The sequence below is a fragment of the Anoplophora glabripennis genome, unplaced genomic scaffold, assembly GCF_000390285.2.
Source record: "Anoplophora glabripennis isolate ALB-LARVAE unplaced genomic scaffold, Agla_2.0 scaffold223, whole genome shotgun sequence".
Lineage (NCBI taxonomy): Eukaryota > Metazoa > Arthropoda > Insecta > Coleoptera > Cerambycidae > Anoplophora > Anoplophora glabripennis.
Window position 1 is genome coordinate 443,503 of NW_019416365.1, and position 16,852 is coordinate 460,354.

The 16,852-nt window shown below is 32.6% G+C and overlaps 1 protein-coding gene across 2 annotated transcripts in view; it reads right to left on the minus strand.

Annotated features, from left to right (window-relative positions):
• LOC108906961 (capon-like protein) overlaps positions 1-16,852 on the minus strand; it is a 150,542-nt gene that overhangs the window by 12,075 nt on the left and 121,615 nt on the right. For both annotated transcript variants that reach the window (XM_018710420.2, XM_018710419.2), the window contains 2 exons: positions 10,112-10,324; positions 2,693-2,842 (listed from right to left, as the gene is read on the minus strand). In XM_018710420.2, the coding sequence (XP_018565936.1) occupies positions 2,693-2,842; positions 10,112-10,324 (363 nt within the window). The remainder of the gene's footprint in view (positions 1-2,692; positions 2,843-10,111; positions 10,325-16,852) is intronic.

Below are 16,852 nucleotides of genomic sequence, written 5' to 3' on the forward strand. Positions count from 1 at the left end.
TAGGTTCTAAATTGCAATTCTTCATATCTCAATTCCATATTTAGGACATTAATTACATTAATTAGAAGTAAAATCTTTTGAATCCTACGGGAACGCATCACGTTACAATTTACATAGAATACATTTACTAAAGATAAACGAAGCCAATATTTTTAATTAACTTTCGCCTTTATACCTCTATATAAATATTTTTATATAAATTATTTAAAAAAAAGGTAGCGGAATTTGAATAAACGAAATGTTTTTTTTTTAAGCGGGGTGTATATTTCAAATAAAGTTAAGATATAGTCGATAATTTGCGAAAATTAGGTGTTATCTTCTCTTATTATTATTATTTTTTTTCCGAATCAAGAAAAAAGAGTAAAGCTCGGGCAGATTGATTTCATCTGATCAAGGCACACTATAATATAATAAATTGATCTTTACTAACATTCATTTCATTTTTAAAGGTCGAGTGAATTATCTACTCAGCGGTATAAAACAATTCAATTTGAATAGATATTTTAGACATATTTTGGGAAAAAGGGATTTTCCTTGAATAACGAATTTCTTTTATTAATCTATGTTACTTGCTTTACGAAACTGTTTTAGATTTAAATAGACTCGAGTAGTACAGCAATGTATTGCTGAGAAATTTACAATAAAAAATTTAAAAACTTAGGTAGATAGAAAAACTTAGACTTTATTTTTGACAAAAACAGAAAGATTTATAATACATTTTTATATTAAATCAAAAGTTTTTTTAAATCACCAAAAAAAACTGTTAAATACAGAAAAGTCCACTCTAGAGAATGGAACTTACTGCAGGGCGAATCTATATGTATACATTTTGAATCCGAAATCAGAATCACTCTATCACGCTCCAGTATATTTATACCGTGCAAAACAATCCTAAAATCTGAGAGGTACAACTTCAACCATTTGATACCCGCAGAGAGATGAGGATATTCGCAGATGTGAACAACGTTTCCAGAGAAGAAAATATGTTTTTTATTCCTTTTTCCTTTTGCAATGAACTCTTTTATCTTCAAACAATTTTAAGCACGAATTTCTTCTTCTTTTCTGTGCTTTTCGCTCTCTTTCGATTTTAAGCATTCAACAGAAATCTGCCATTAACATCCCACCTTCCTTGGTTCCATTTTCTTGATATCTTGGTGGAACCGTTCACCTCACCCTGTTCTTCGCTGTAGTCTTCGAGGTTTTCCGGAAAGTAGTCATGATGAGAGTCTAGAAAATGCAATTTCACGTTCATCAGACAATACACTGTTTGAAGCTTTCTCAGAATTTCTCAACTAAATTTTGGTAATCCTCATTCTTCTGATACTCCAAGATCAGTATCATTTATTTTTGTGATAAAATTTTCGTCTCTGAACACGGTACAGATTTGACTTCTTTCAGTTTAGCAGCACTTATTTCCGGAAACTTCTCTGAATATCCAAAACAATCGCCATCTTTGTCCAAAGCTTTAACGAACTGTTTCATGAGATCAAATTTGACATAGAGAGGTGGAAGCAGAAGATTTGAAGAATCAACTAAGGATTCGCGGATGTTGTTATTCAACCCTGGATGGAAATCTGGCCATATTTTCTGTTCATAGTGATTCTTTCTGTCTCTACTATCCCACAGACATAACAAACACTTTTTTTTTGTTAATTCAGGTTGCCATGCAAGAATCAGTGTTGAAATATTAAGATCGCCGCAAACTGTCCATTGTAGTTCTGCGTACTTTATTTTCTCTAATACTATTTGTAAATTCTCGTACGTTTCTTTCAGCTTCGTTGAGCGGGCTAGTGGAATAGGTACAAATGTGTTCCCGTTGTGGAGAAGAACAGAAAATGAATGACACTTTCAGATGTATTTGTACTGTCAAAAATGATAATCTACTAGAGGAAATTAAAGATGAAGTTGGACAAGTCTAGTTTTGAAAAATATAATTTTTATTATTTTATGTATTTAAGGGCGATTTTTCGCGATTTAACAAATGAGGGGTGAACAATTCTGGCCCTGGATTTGGAATCGGTGTATTAAAATACATATAAACATGATCCAGCAGTCATCTTTAGTTGTTTTTTTACAATTATATCTAATTCTGATCCCTCCCAAAACGAGATTTTCCATATTTTCTGTACTTAAGGCTGATTTTTCGAGATTTAAAAAAAATGGAGAGTGAAGAAGTAATTCTGGCCCCGGATTCAAATTCAGCGTGTTGAAATACATTAGGATACATAGGTCTAGTCGATGGAACAGACCACTTTTTTCGTTATTGAACAATTGCTTTAGCTTTGTTTGACTAAACGTTTATTGTTAGAATCAATATTTTATTTTATCAACCATTTCACTTATAAAATGACATATTATTATATGCCTGGATTCATAATTAAAAATTCATCTACTTTATAAATTAAAATATATAAAAGTAGTCAAAAAGAAGCACAAGAGAAAATAATTTTCTGTCACGCTAAATATTGACCAAATACTTAATTCTCGAACTGTATTATTTAAATAATTTTTTTCTGTTAATTCAAATTATGGCTACCCTGTATGTTGTCTGTCAAATTGTAAACGTATTCTAAGTAGTAAGATGTGTTATTAAAAATAAAAGATAAAAAAAAAATAAACGGACAGCGCAAACAAAAATTTCAGCAAGCAACACTTATTAATTAAAATTGACACTCATTTTTGATAGACATACCTGAGGCATCGCCATATGAGGAGGAGTTTGTTGCTGCCCAGATTTTTCTCCCCCTTGAAGATGGGCCACCAAAGCAGCAATGTGGTCCAGTAGTTCTCTGTTATGGACTAGCAGTTGATGAGTTCTAGCTTGTGCTTCCAACCTTGCACTCTACGATATAAAAGAGAAATAAGTAAAGAGCGGAAATGTTAGGGCGGCTGCAATGTGGTACAGGGTTGGCTGTAAGCCGGGTTCTCTTTTATGTAATTTTATTCCAACAGAAAATGGCACAGCCGCTGCCGTTGCTTTCTTATAACTGCACTCTTTACATTATAAGAATATACAACGGCGGCCTTAACCGCTATTACAGGCAGGCGTGGGAGAACCTCCACGAGTCGGCGGGCAGCAAAGCGTCCTTAAAGGCGGCCGCCACCTCCGATATTGTGTCCCAAAAGTCCCGGAACAGCAAGATATCTAAACTAATAGTGAGTTCAAATATACTTCAGAAAATACATTCCTTTTGTTATTACTGACGTTTAAACAAATGTTTACATTTACTCCCTCCACCCCCAACAGAGTTCACCCCTTTTTTTAAATTGCACAGTATGGTTTGTGACATGTCATTTGAAAAATAACTCAATTATCTTTACAGTAATGTAGTTTTCTAGAAAATTTTAGAAAACAAAGGAGTTACAGCTATATTTTCTTTAATATATGCCTAAAGATACAAACGAATAAAATAACCACAATTATGCGATTATACTTTGAATAAAAAAATCTAATTTAATAAATGTTCAAACTGTCTCCCACCCTCCATTGGGCAATATCCCAACCTATAGTAGAACGACGTCACAACGTTTATTAAAGTTTCTCCGGTAATTTGTTGCGATGCCTCAAATCAACCCCTTACAAAAATACTTCAGGGTTGAAGACATTTCAGAATGTGTAGTTTTTTGACAGATAATGTTCACCAAGTTTGGTTTCTTAATATACATGGAAGATAAAAAAGAAAAACTACATTTTTTAAAAAAATTTTGAGGGGCGTAACTTTTCAGGTGAGAATTTTTTCAAAAAATTTTATACCGAAGACCCCCATTAATTTTCATCACATCATCGTCCTTTACATTTTTTCGGTGTTATTTAGATACACCCTGTATATGAAGACGTATTATGAAATAGTAATTATAAGTACAAAATAATAATTTCGTCGCATCGGCATTTCGCTACAGCGCTACGTACGAAACCGGTACTAACGGCAGTTATTGGCTTCGCCTTTACTTCGTGTATACGTGTTTTAATATTCTAATAACGTCGAACGCGTCAAGGGGTAAAAAACAACTTTTAGCTGATAAAGTACGCAAAAATGTTTCTTTTTATTTATACCTGTTTATTTATTTGTTTACGACGAACACGCCTATGACTAGCCGACGAACACGCCTATGACTAGCCGACGAAAACGCCGAACTTTACTCATAAGTAAAGCGATTGTAGAAAATAATTAACAGTTGTCCTAAGTGTATATCGGTAAATACCTATTTCAAAAACGAAAATGATCGTTCAACATTTACCGAGGTCACAGGCGCATATCTAAAAGTGAAAGTTTTTAATAAATGTTATTTTTACTAATGGCGAAGCATCAATTACTTCACATTTTATTAATGCCACTACCCGTGTCATTGTACAGTAATCAGGAGAGAAAAAATATGCAGAATTTTGAAAATAATGACAAGATTAATCGTAATAATTGTATCCAACAAAAACTGTAGTTTTACTTGAACACGTTCAGCTATGCCTGTAGCTATATTGTACATAAGATATAATGTGCATTACGTCAATAAAACAAACAAACAACTTATTATAGTTTGAAATTCCCTAAACTCGGCGTAAATTTTCACCACCCAGTATGCAGTAAGGCGCTTTGAAATTGTGGATGTGAAGATTTCAATTCGGAAAGAGAGCTAAACTCCCCAGCTATCTTTCTGAACTGAAATATTAATCTCAACAGGCTTACTAGGTTTCTTAGTAATCTCAGATGTATATTTTCACATTTGTACATGTCTGCTTCTGATCTGAAGCTTCGCATCGATTAATTTATTCGATACATATCTAGCGGCACCCTAATGCCTGCCCTGTCGTCTGAGGTTCTTTGCTGAGGGACATTAGCTGTGCATTTTATTGTCGTTTGTGCGTGTGTGAATGAGTTTGACGATCTGCTTGATTAAATGTATGGTAGGTATTTTTATGGCAGTTAATACACAAATTTAACTGTTTCTGCTACTACAACGCGTATTGCGGCTTACTATAGCATTACTACTGTTTATTTACTTGATTGTCGCCACAAAGTTTCCGAAGTCCAGAAATGTGCTGCAATACTTTATACAGTGCGTCCGTGTTCGAATGGACACAAAGTCGTAGAATATATATTTCGAGATTTTTCATTTCATTTAAAAAAATTTTTGTTGAAAAAAGTTTAAAACTCCGATATCTGTTCTCCTGAATAGTTCAGTTAAATCCTGGCAAATAATAATAGCAGAAAATGGAAATACGATATGTTTCATAATTTTTATAAGCCACTAGCAACCCGCTCCGCCTTCGCACGGGCAAATATAAAATAGCCTATGTTACTCCGAGAAGATGTAGCTTTCGGTAAAATTGGTTGAGTAGTTTTTGAGTTAAATCGTAACAAACAAAAAATCAATCATCTTTCATCTAATGCGACCCTCATATTAATTTTAAAATAATTCACGATATATCTATATACCTAAAGACAACAAACGATCTCAAAACTAAAAATGCAAAACCTTTAAATTTAAAACAATATAGGTAACTACCAACAATGTGAAAACAAAACGAATTAAAGTACCTATGTTCAGAACTATCAATTTTAATTAATCAGTAAGTAGTTAGGTATCTAACTACCTAAAGCAACCAAACACGAAACAAAAATGCGACTATGAAGTTTTAAATGATTCACAATAAGAAAAAAAAACAAACAAATTATTAAAACTCAATAAAATAAAAGTATGTTTGCCAGTATCTATGTATGTTCCGACTACCTAAAGACAACAAATACAAAACAAAAATGTGACCTTAAAATATCGAACGCAATTATAATTTTCCAACAACACCCAGAAAGAAAACACAGTAGTCAGTCGTCACCTCCATTCGCTCCAAGTCAGTTTATTAAAGGATCACGCGCGCGTTATCGTTCGGCTTATTAGCTAAACAGTAGGCAAGACGGTGCGGGGGGAGGGTCGGCGATCGCATCAAGCGAAGCGAGGCGCTTGAATTTTATTCTCGCGTCCGTAATTTTTTTGCGATTACTCCTAAGATATTCATTTAAATTATATGGTGTAAAAGAGTAAAATAATGTGCATGAAATGCTTAAAGCCTCTAACTTATTTAAAATGATAAGGATTAATACCATATTTGTGTAAATAGCTTTTACATTACCGCTTTATAATTGCCAATTTTTTAAAGTATTAAAATGGATATAGGTAGTATGTTATCTTTAACATATAGACATATGCCATCGCGGACTTTTTTGTAGGCATATATAAGATACACAATTCCACCATACATTGATACACTACATAAACTTTCGGACCCCCCCGGCTCGGACGCGAGGCGCGGGGTCACGGGGCGCCCGCGCGGCCCGGTCGAATCACGGCGACACGAAATTAATTTCGTTGCGCATTATTTTGATTTTGCTATATCTCCTAAGGTATTCATTTAATTTGCATGGTGTAAAGGGAAAAAATAATCTTCATGAAATGCTCAAGCCAACTAACGTATTTAAAATGATAAGGATTAATACCGTATTTGTGTAAATAGCTTTCCAATTACCGCTTTATAATTGCCCATTTTTTAAAGTATTAAAATGGATATAGTATGTTATCCTTAAGAGATAGACATATGCCATCGCGGACTTTTCTGTAGACCTATATAAGTTACACATTCCCACCTACAGACGGCTTATTTTTTCCGACACCTCCAACAAATATCGTTAATGTATACTAAAACTTAACAAATTATATACTAAAACCTTCCTCGAGAACCACTCTATCCGTTGGTGAAAACAGCATGAAAATCGGTGTAGTAGTTTTTGAGTTTATCGCGAACAGACAGACAGACAGACGCGGTGTAGGACTTTGTTTTATAATATGTAGTGATAATCACCATTAATCATTCAAAAACTGTCTCATATAGTAGACGTAATAACTATATCACTAATCAATATCGAATAAATATTTGGAGATGTAGCAGCGAGTTTAAAAACTACGTGATGAAATTAAGGAAATAGTTTATTTTCGTTCACATTCTATTTATCAATCATTTCTGACATTTATTAGCAACTTCCAATTTTCGTCTTTCAAACAAGCAAGTGGAAAGCGCGAGGAAATAAGTTATGTTAATTTTTCTTCCAAGTTACTACGAGACGAGATAGATTAACACATTATTTTATGAAAGGAGAGAAAATTGTTGGTGTGCGTCAGGTAAATTAAGAGAGTTAGATTGGCAATGTTTAAGTTTATATTTTCGTAGATTTAGCTGCAGTTTATTGAAAGTACGGATGGAAATGATAGAAGAAAAATTAATACAAATCTACATTTGATTGGTTTTTGAGAATGAAAAAATGTTAAGAGGCATCTTTTGTCAGGTCATAAAAGAGGATTGCAAAAAATACTGACAACATTTTAAATGTCAGTGGCATGCATATTATTTTGTAAAATTATTGGATACTATTACCTACACGCACGTGCCAAACTTTGAACAGTCTAACTGTTGTTGAAAGAAAGAAAACATTCCATTATTGAGATATATATAAAAAAAATTAATCTCAACGTCCTGTATTTTGGAAATTAAACATTTTTGCACATGCGTTAATAAGAACTTTTTTCTTAAAATAATGTGACGAATTGCTCCCTATAATATTTCAGACTATTTAGAAAAGATCCTGTACACATCGTCTGTTTTTCTCTTAATTTTATATTTCCGGGTAAAACTTTTTTTTTCATTATACATTATACATTTACACATTATACAAATGGTCATTTTAGATGAAAAAACCGCGGAGTTCTATTAAATTAGAGGGTGGAAATTGGAGATAGGGGTGAAAATGCAAACGAAGCAAAATTTCGCTATAGTTCATAGGAAAAATTATTTAGATAATTGAATTTTCTCATAGAAATAGCTTTATTATAAGGAAAATTTAATTAAAAAAATCATTAATTAACAATTTGAAAAAAAGCAAAAAATTCGATATTCTGTTTTTTTTTTACTTTTTTGCCGCTAGTTTTTTTTGAGTAAAGATAGGTATAGGCATTGCATCATAGAAAAAAAAGTAGATAAAATTTCCTTCAAAACAAGAGGTTGTAAAGTATTTTTGAATGAAAATTGACTGATATGTGGCCGCTCAAAATTAGCTAATTTTTCGATTTTCGTCGCGTTTACCCTTATACGTTTTAATTCTCATTTGTTGCAATAAAGGAAGGAAATAAGACGTTCAAGGATTTTCATCACATTAGGTACTTGTTCGAAGAGTAATTAAAAATGAGAAAACCGCGGGGTGCTATTAAATTAGAGGGTTGAAATTGAAGATTGGGGTGAAAATGCACTTTTGCAGTTTTTTAAATATAGCACGAAAACGAAGCAAAATTTCGGTATAGTTTATAGGAAAAATTTTGTAGAGAAGTTAATTTCTCATCTAATTTTTGAGGTGGGAAGTAGCTACACATATAGAGTAAAAGTCAGAATTGAAATTTTGATTTTAAAATTTGTATTAGGCATTATTTGAGGTTATAAACAGATGTTTTATAAAAATGTGTAAAATAATAAATAATGGTACTTCTCTCTTGAGTATTTTCGTGTTTTTTTAATTTATGAGCAGCCTGTATATCTAATCTAAGATATTTGTATGACAGTCTCATTGTTTCGAGAGGCAGAACTTTTTATAAAGAGTGACATTTTTCGATAAAGTCAAAATCAAAAGAGTTTCTCATCTTGTCAACTCCATCCGTGGACACACTGTATATACATTATTAATAAACTTTATTGTACTTAAATTCTAAAGTTTTTACTAAATTATTTTATTAAAAAAGTAAAAAAAATAAAAAAATCTTATTTTTTGCTTTCTTTAAAATTGTTTATTAACGATTTTTTGCATAAAATGTTCCTTTTACATTTTTTAAATAAGCCATTTCGGTGAGAAATACAATTCTCTACAAAATTTTTCCTATGAATTATAGCGAAATTTTGCTTCGTTTTCGAGCTATAATTACAAAACTGGAAAGGGTGCATTTTCACCCCTATTTTCAATTTCCACCCTCTAATTTAATAGCACTCCGCGGTTTTTTCATCTAAAATGACCCTTTGAATGATTCATGCAATGAAATTGCTTGAACGTCATAGTTCCTTTTAACCCTGTTTTTTGGTTATATTCAATAGACTATAAGTAGAGTTCAATTGAAGCATTTTAAAGGCTTGATAAGGGATGATGCACCATTAAAATGTGACAGAATTTTTTAACACGTTGGCGGATTTAAAAAAATATTACTTTATTTTAATTCTAACACTTTTCTTACTCTTATTAGTTTTCAAAAAACTTAAGTCCTTTTTAACAAAAACACGAATAATAATAATACGTATTGTAGCTGTGTTATTTAAAATCAACGAAAATTCAAAAGTTGTCTTTAAAAGCTAAGTTAGAAACAATCAGCAGTTATTTGATAGAGTAGACTTCAATTTGCGACGAAGAATAAATTTAAGCCTTAGAGAAAACGATGATCATTTTGAACATTTTCTATTAGCAGTGCAAATTGTATGTTATTTCTGTTGTTTAAGTTTGTTTTTCTATTAAATTATTTTTATTCCAACTTTTTTTCTGATCGTCAAGTTTGACGTTTAAAATAACCAACTTTTGACTTGTGAGCATAGAAAGTGTTTTTTTTTAATTTAAAATTAATTGTAAGTGTACAGTTATCTTCAATCGTTCACGTCCGGTATATCCATGCCTTACAGACTTTATATATACATATTATAAGGTTATTCACGCAACTGGTTCATTAGAAGGATACGAAGTTACCATGATAGGATTTTGTTCAAAATTTGAATACTCAGGGAATTTAACGTAGAATCCAAAAATGCAATAATATACAGGGTGTTCTATTTAAAGTAACAAAGTTGATGGCAACTTCCGGTATAAGCGGAAGTGCAACAATTTTGAGAATATTTTCATTGAAAACTTCATGGCCGGTAACCTAGGTATTCAAATTTTCAACAAAATCCTATCATGATAACTTCATCTCCTTCCAATGAATCAGTTGCATGAATAACCCTGTATATTTTCCCTCCATTACCCTCTCCTTGTATCTATCCGTCGTTCATATCCACAATGTCTTTACAGGGGATATATAGGATAAATTTCATCAGTTTACATACCTGTTCGGCCGCAAGCTGCTCTCGTACAAGTTGCAACTGTGCCATAGCCGCGTGTGTTTGTTGACTTTGTTGTTCTAATTGTTCCCTTAAGAGTTGAATCTCATGGTGGGCCGATAAAGCGCTTCCCGCTGGGGGAAGTACACTGTTTCCGCTACCCACGCTGATGTTCGTTAGACCGTCGCTATGCGGAGAGGCGTACGTCTCGGCTGATATCTAAAAAAGAAATAAACATTAAACAAATGTACTTAATGTACAGGATATAGATGAGCGGGAAATAATCACTTAAAAAAAGTTTTGGGTTAAAATTTGTAGATATACAGAGCGATTTTTCATTTTCATTAATTATTTTACAGTACAGTTTTGAAACCATTAGTGGGAATTCATTTATTTTTGGTATACATGTCTGAAACTTTCTATATATTTTGATATAGTTAGATTTTAGTTACTGCATTAGGATAAATTATTAAGTGACTTGTAATTTTATTTTTTCTCATTGCGTACTGTTGGAAATTAGACTAATAAATAAAACTAGAGACGTCTGTTCAGCTCAGCGTTTATTGAAGAAGTGCTTTTTAGATGGACTTATGATACATATTTCTTTGAGAAAAGCATGGACCAAGCTCGGTCTTCATAAATAAACAGAAAGATAAAGTACACTTAGATCGGTCATATGAGTTTTAATTTTTGTTACTGTATATTTCTCATAATATTCAACACGTATGAAATCAGCAAAATCAGTATTACAATAATTACACAGACACAAAAAAAAAGTCCAAACCCAAGAGATACACATATCATTTTCGAAGGAATTTGATGATCTGAACACGATTCTGTGGTCAAAATTCATGACTTGCCGATGAATTTCGGAGAAAAGTGAAATTTTTTGATGAAAACGTCCAAATATGGGTCTGATGTCATAAATTTTGTCCAAATATATCATTTTCCCTAGTATTTAGGGGCGTTGAAACGATACCATTAGTGACCTCGATATTTCTCAGAAAATCCACTATTTGGGTCCAAATATGGGTCAAAACTCTTTTTTTTCTAAATTTTGTCCAAATATATCATTTCCGCAGTGTATGATTCCTAACCAGTATTATGTCAAAATCTGTCGTTTACAGTATTTGGCCAATATATTGAAAAAATATTTTTCCAATATGTAGATGGGGACTACTAATCCCACAATCAACTTATAAAAAAATATATTTTTGAAATGATTGTTCCAAGATATGCAACTGCCTCCTTTACATTCTTTTTGAAGAGTTATTTGAAATCAATGGTCTCCGCGAACCATTCATATAAAAGCAGCTTCTTAATATGGGCGTATTCGTTTGTCCACGAAAAAACCATTAAGGATGATAATTATCTTCAGAAACACAAAAGGCAAAGATTTTTATTGCATTTTCTCAAATTTTGCGCTACCCAAGCTCATATCCATTTTAGAGCATTTTACGAGAATGTTTAAGAAAAATATAAATGTATATAATTAAAAAAATAATAATAAAAATCTCGAATTTCGTCTTAATTTTATGACAGTTGTGTCATGTAGAACATAATTACGCTACTCTTTGGAGTTTAAGCTGATTTATTCCAGTTTTACGGACATTTTACAACCCTATTTACAACAAACAACAAATCCGTGATGTGTTAGGATTTATATTGAATTCTGCATCTATAAAACTATTAAAACATGACTAGTCGACTATGACTCAAAATAAACAAAAATATTGGTTGTTTTGTTTCAAACAATTTTTATTTATTTTCATTTTACAATCATATCGCTCTTATTTGGAAAACCCTTTGCAAACTATTTGCGGATTTATTCATGGGTAATTTTTTTTTAATTTTTGAAAAATGCGACACGTTCAGATAAATCAACTGGACAGCTTTGGCAGCTGCCATATTAAATCGCGCAATGCTAATGTTATTCTGATTGATTTATGTAAAAATGTTACCTTTTTATTCGATTCAGCCAATCCGAACAATATTTACCGGTGGCAATTCATAACTGTCGAAATCCTACATGAACATGCAAGATAAAATAGTAGTTCCGGACATTAAACGAAATGAAAGACTTCCCTACTGAAAGACAAAAAATAACAGCATTGTACGCGATTTGTTCTTCAAGAACTATACAGAAGTTTAAGTAAAATGCATTTGGAACAAGATAAAGCTTTTTCTAAAGTCACTCCACTTTAACTTTTTTACTTTTAAGGATAGAAAAAAATTAAGTTATCAACTAGAGTTTTGATGATATTGTATTATATACAGGGTAATTCATTAACAATGGGAAAGTTGAAAGCTGAAGATACTACACGTGAAATGTTAACCATTGGCGCAAACATGCCTCTTCCGAAAGTTGATAGTTTCGGAAATACAGGGTGTTGAAAGTTAAAATTTTAAAACGCTTTTTTGCGATTATTCTGAAAATATGTAGGTTAGGAACTTGAACAGAGTGACCGCAAAATCCACCCGTTTTTGCGTAGTGTGTAGCAAGAACGGGGAAGGTTGTACAGAGGTCTCCGTGGGCTTAAATTGATCGTCATGAAAAATCTAGGTGAGCAAAATTCGATTTTTCCAATATTTGCCCGACTTACCCCTACTTAAGTGGTGGAAACCACCCCTAAAACAAGAAAAATGAGAAAATAGTCGATAAATTCTTGGTAAAATTGGGGGAATTTCACATGGCAAGGGTAAAATCAGGAATGTCCTTCTAAAAATGCTCATGATAAACCCACCCCCCGCGTGGGGGTAAAACAAAAGATCGAATTATGGGGCCCGTCTTTCGTATCATTTGTCGGGTAGTGGGGGAAACAAAGTACTTCATGAAGTGGATATCATTCCCCGTCTGCTATCGGCAATAGGGGTGGTTTTACCCCCACGCGGGGGGTGTTTTTCACCTTGAGCATTTTTAGGAGGGCATTCTTGATGTTACCCTTGCCATGTGGAATTCCGCCAATTTTTACCCAGATTTTGGTGACCATTTTTTCTGTTTTCTTGTTTTAGGGGTGGTTTCCACCCCTTCAGTAGGGGTAACTGATCAGAATCCGACAGAAGAACGAATTATGGGGGCATGTATTTCATATCATTTGGATTTATAAGGAAGAGTGGCACAAAAAAGGCAATTCATGAAGGGAACATCATTTGCCGCCGGTTTTCGGCAATAGGGGTGGTTTTACCCCCACGCGGGGGATGTTTTTCACCTTGAGCATATTTGGAAGAACATCCCTGATCTCTTCCTTGCCATTCAAATTCCCGCCAATTTTTACCAAGAATTGATCGACCATTTTCTCACGTTTCTTGTTTTAGGGGTGGTTTCCACCCCTTAAGTAGGGGTAAGTCGGACAAATATTGGAAAAAGTCGAATTATGCTCACCTAGATTTTTCATGACGATCAATTTAGGCCCACGGAGACCTCTGGACGACCTTCCCCGTTCTTGCTACACACTACGCAAAAACGGGCGAAAAAATGGTTTTTTTTGCGGTTACTCTTTGTGAAACTATATTTTTTTAGGCGACGAATAAGATGCGTGTTGTAATTTCAGCATTGCTCATAGATGGCGCCACTTACGATCAATTTTACTGAAAATTTGGTTAATAACTTTTTACCCTGTATGTCTAATATGAAACTTGATTCAAAATCTGAAAGAGCAATCATTTTTCCATTAATTATGTATTCTTGTTTCATTTCGGTATCTCGATCCGTTTTCGAGAAAAATCGATTTAACGAACACTAGTTATGTTTGATAATACGAGAAATTAAAAGCGAAACAAACCAAGTGTTTCTTCGTGTTATTACAACAATTAACAATAAAACAAATGAAATTCGTAATAATGATTTAAAGTCAGTGTTCGAAGAATCCACCGTTGACATTTACACACTTTACACAACGTTTTCTGAGAGATCTTCGAGTTTGAAACAACATATTGGGATTGCGTTTGACTTCGTTGGCAGCGATTTGTATTCTTTGCCACAACTCTTCACACGAACCAATAGATTCTTCCAAATAGAAAAATGAAGAGGATTGAAGTCCGGACTTCTGGGTGGCCAAGTAAAAATGCTTCCACGGCTTGAAGAAGTTCCACTTTATTTAAGAAGAGACATGTGGTTCATGCACGACGGAGCTCCACCGCATTTTTCTTGGCCAGTGCGTGCATATTTAGATGCAGTTTTTCCAAATCGCTGGATTGGCCATGTAAGCATTTTTGCTTGGCCATCCAGAAGTCCGGACTTCAATCCTCTTGATTTTTCTATTTGGTCTCGAATGAAAGATATAGTTTACAAAGAATCTATTGGCTCGTGTGAAGAGTTGTGGCAAAGAATACAAATCGCTGCCAACGAAGTCAGACGCAATCCCAATATGTTGTTTCAAACTCGAAGATCTCTCAGAAAACGTGTAAAGTGTATCAGTGTCAACGGTGGATTCTTCGAACAATTACTTTAAATCATAATTACGTATTTTATTTGTTTTATTGTTAATTGTTGTAATAACACGAAGAAACACTTGGTTTGTTTCGCTTTTAATTTCTCATATTATCAAAACATAGTGTTCGTTAAATCGATTTTTCTCGAAAACGGATCGAGATACCGAAATGAAACAAGAGTACATAATTAATGGAAAAATGATAGCTCTTTCAGGTTTTGAATCAAGTTTCATGTTAAATATACAGGGTAAAATGTTATTAACTAAATTTTCGGTAAAATTGGTCGTAAGTGGCGCCCTCTATGAGCAATGCTGAAATTACAACACGCATCTTATTCGTCGCCTAAAAAAATATAGTTTCACAAATTTTCAAGTTCCTAACCTACATATTTTCAGAACAATCGCAAAAAAACGATTTAAAATTTTAACTTTCAACACCCTGTATTTCCGAAATTATCAACTTTCGGATAAGGCATGTTTGTGCCAATGGTCACCATTTCACGTGTAGTATCTTCAGCTTTCGACTTTCCCATTGTTAATGAATCACCCTGTATAGAATATTCTTAAAACACGTGATATATTTATTATTTCATATTTAAATAGAAAGCGTTTTCCAATATTATAGTGATATAAGGTTCTAATAGCAATATTCTCTTAGAGAATTAGGAAAACTATAATCAAAAGTACTGAAAAAATTTATTTTCACTTTAATAATATCTTTAAAAATCTTCTTAAGACTGGCGTTTTATAGACAAGAAATCGCACTTTTAGTAAGACAATGATAGAACAAGTAGATCCATTCAGGAAGTGACGAATCATAACGGTAAACTAGAGCAACTTCCTTTAATTCTTCGCATTGAAAGATCACGGAGAACATGTAAACATCAAAAAATGTACCTCTCCTGTCTTGTCCAGCAAATTTGTAAACATATTCAATAATTGTGATTAATGCATGTGTTAATAGTTTCCTAAAGGCATTCTGCAGGGTGTGATTATGTTTATAATACCGTACGCGATTTTCTGTATGTTCAACAGGCGTGCAAAATTCACGAAAAGTAAGATAAACATACGAGTTAAAAATATGCTCTTTTCCCGTATTTTCAATGTAGTTATCTTATATCCTCAAGAAAATTTATATAACTAGTACCTACAGTGAGGATATACTCTTTCGAACTTGCTTAGATTTAAAGCGTATAAACGCGTCCCTTAAGAAAATTTTACATTAAAGGAAACATTCTCTAAAAAATCTCCTTTTACTGTCATTTTTTACTTTACAGTTAAGGTATATCAATAAGACAAAATATAGACAAATATACAAAAAACCAGAATTAGAAAAACTATTGGATATAAATTTTGAAAAATGGCCGAAAAAGACATACATAGTTTTTGCAGAAAATTACATAAAATTACATTTCTAATATTTCGGTCATCGAGACTCATTTATTTAACTTCCGGTTTGATGGAAAATTAATTTCAGAAATAGGTATATATTTTGTATCAGTCGCATATTTTTTAGTCGCGATTAATTTATTCAGAATATAACTAAGTTACTGGATTCTTCAGCCCCTCAATTGAGTTAGTATCAAATTTCGTGAGAAAATATTCTGTGCAAGTTGTAAAATTGACGCCAACGGATTTTAACATTTCTGTTCTGCCTCAACAGAGTAAGCAATCTACAGAATCACAAATAAATTAAATAAACACATAAAATGTTCACTAATTTGTGTTTTTATGTTCAGTTTTTTTTAATTTCAATGAATGATCCATTTAATTATAAATACGAATAATAAAAAATTTGAAATATTGTCAGTATTTATAAAAGATACACAGAAATTGCAGCTTAAATTTAAATATGTTTATTATTTTTTTCAAACCTTCCTTCCATTTACATATTAAAGCATTTATTAAATCGCTTTCGAATATTTTTCATGACAATTTTTAAATGTTCGGGTGTAATTCTGTAAGCCTATTATTCTCTGCTTTAGTTCTTTGGTTGGACGTTAGAATACTTTTAATTTAGGTGCACCTCATAGGAAAAAATCTAATTTTAAAAAGCTCAAATTGGTAACTTATTGCTTACTTTGCTTAGGAAAAACAGAACATTAATTATTTATTTTTATAATTAACAATGAGTATTTTTTACAAAATTTAGTACAAACCCAATTGAAGGTATGTAGAATCCAACGGAGTAGTCAAATTTTGAATAAAAAAAATACTAACCATTCTTTGTCAAATTTAACAATGAAAAAAATAACAAGTACTCTTTTATAATTGATAATAAATTCAGTTGTTACGTAACGTCTTAAAAACGTATATC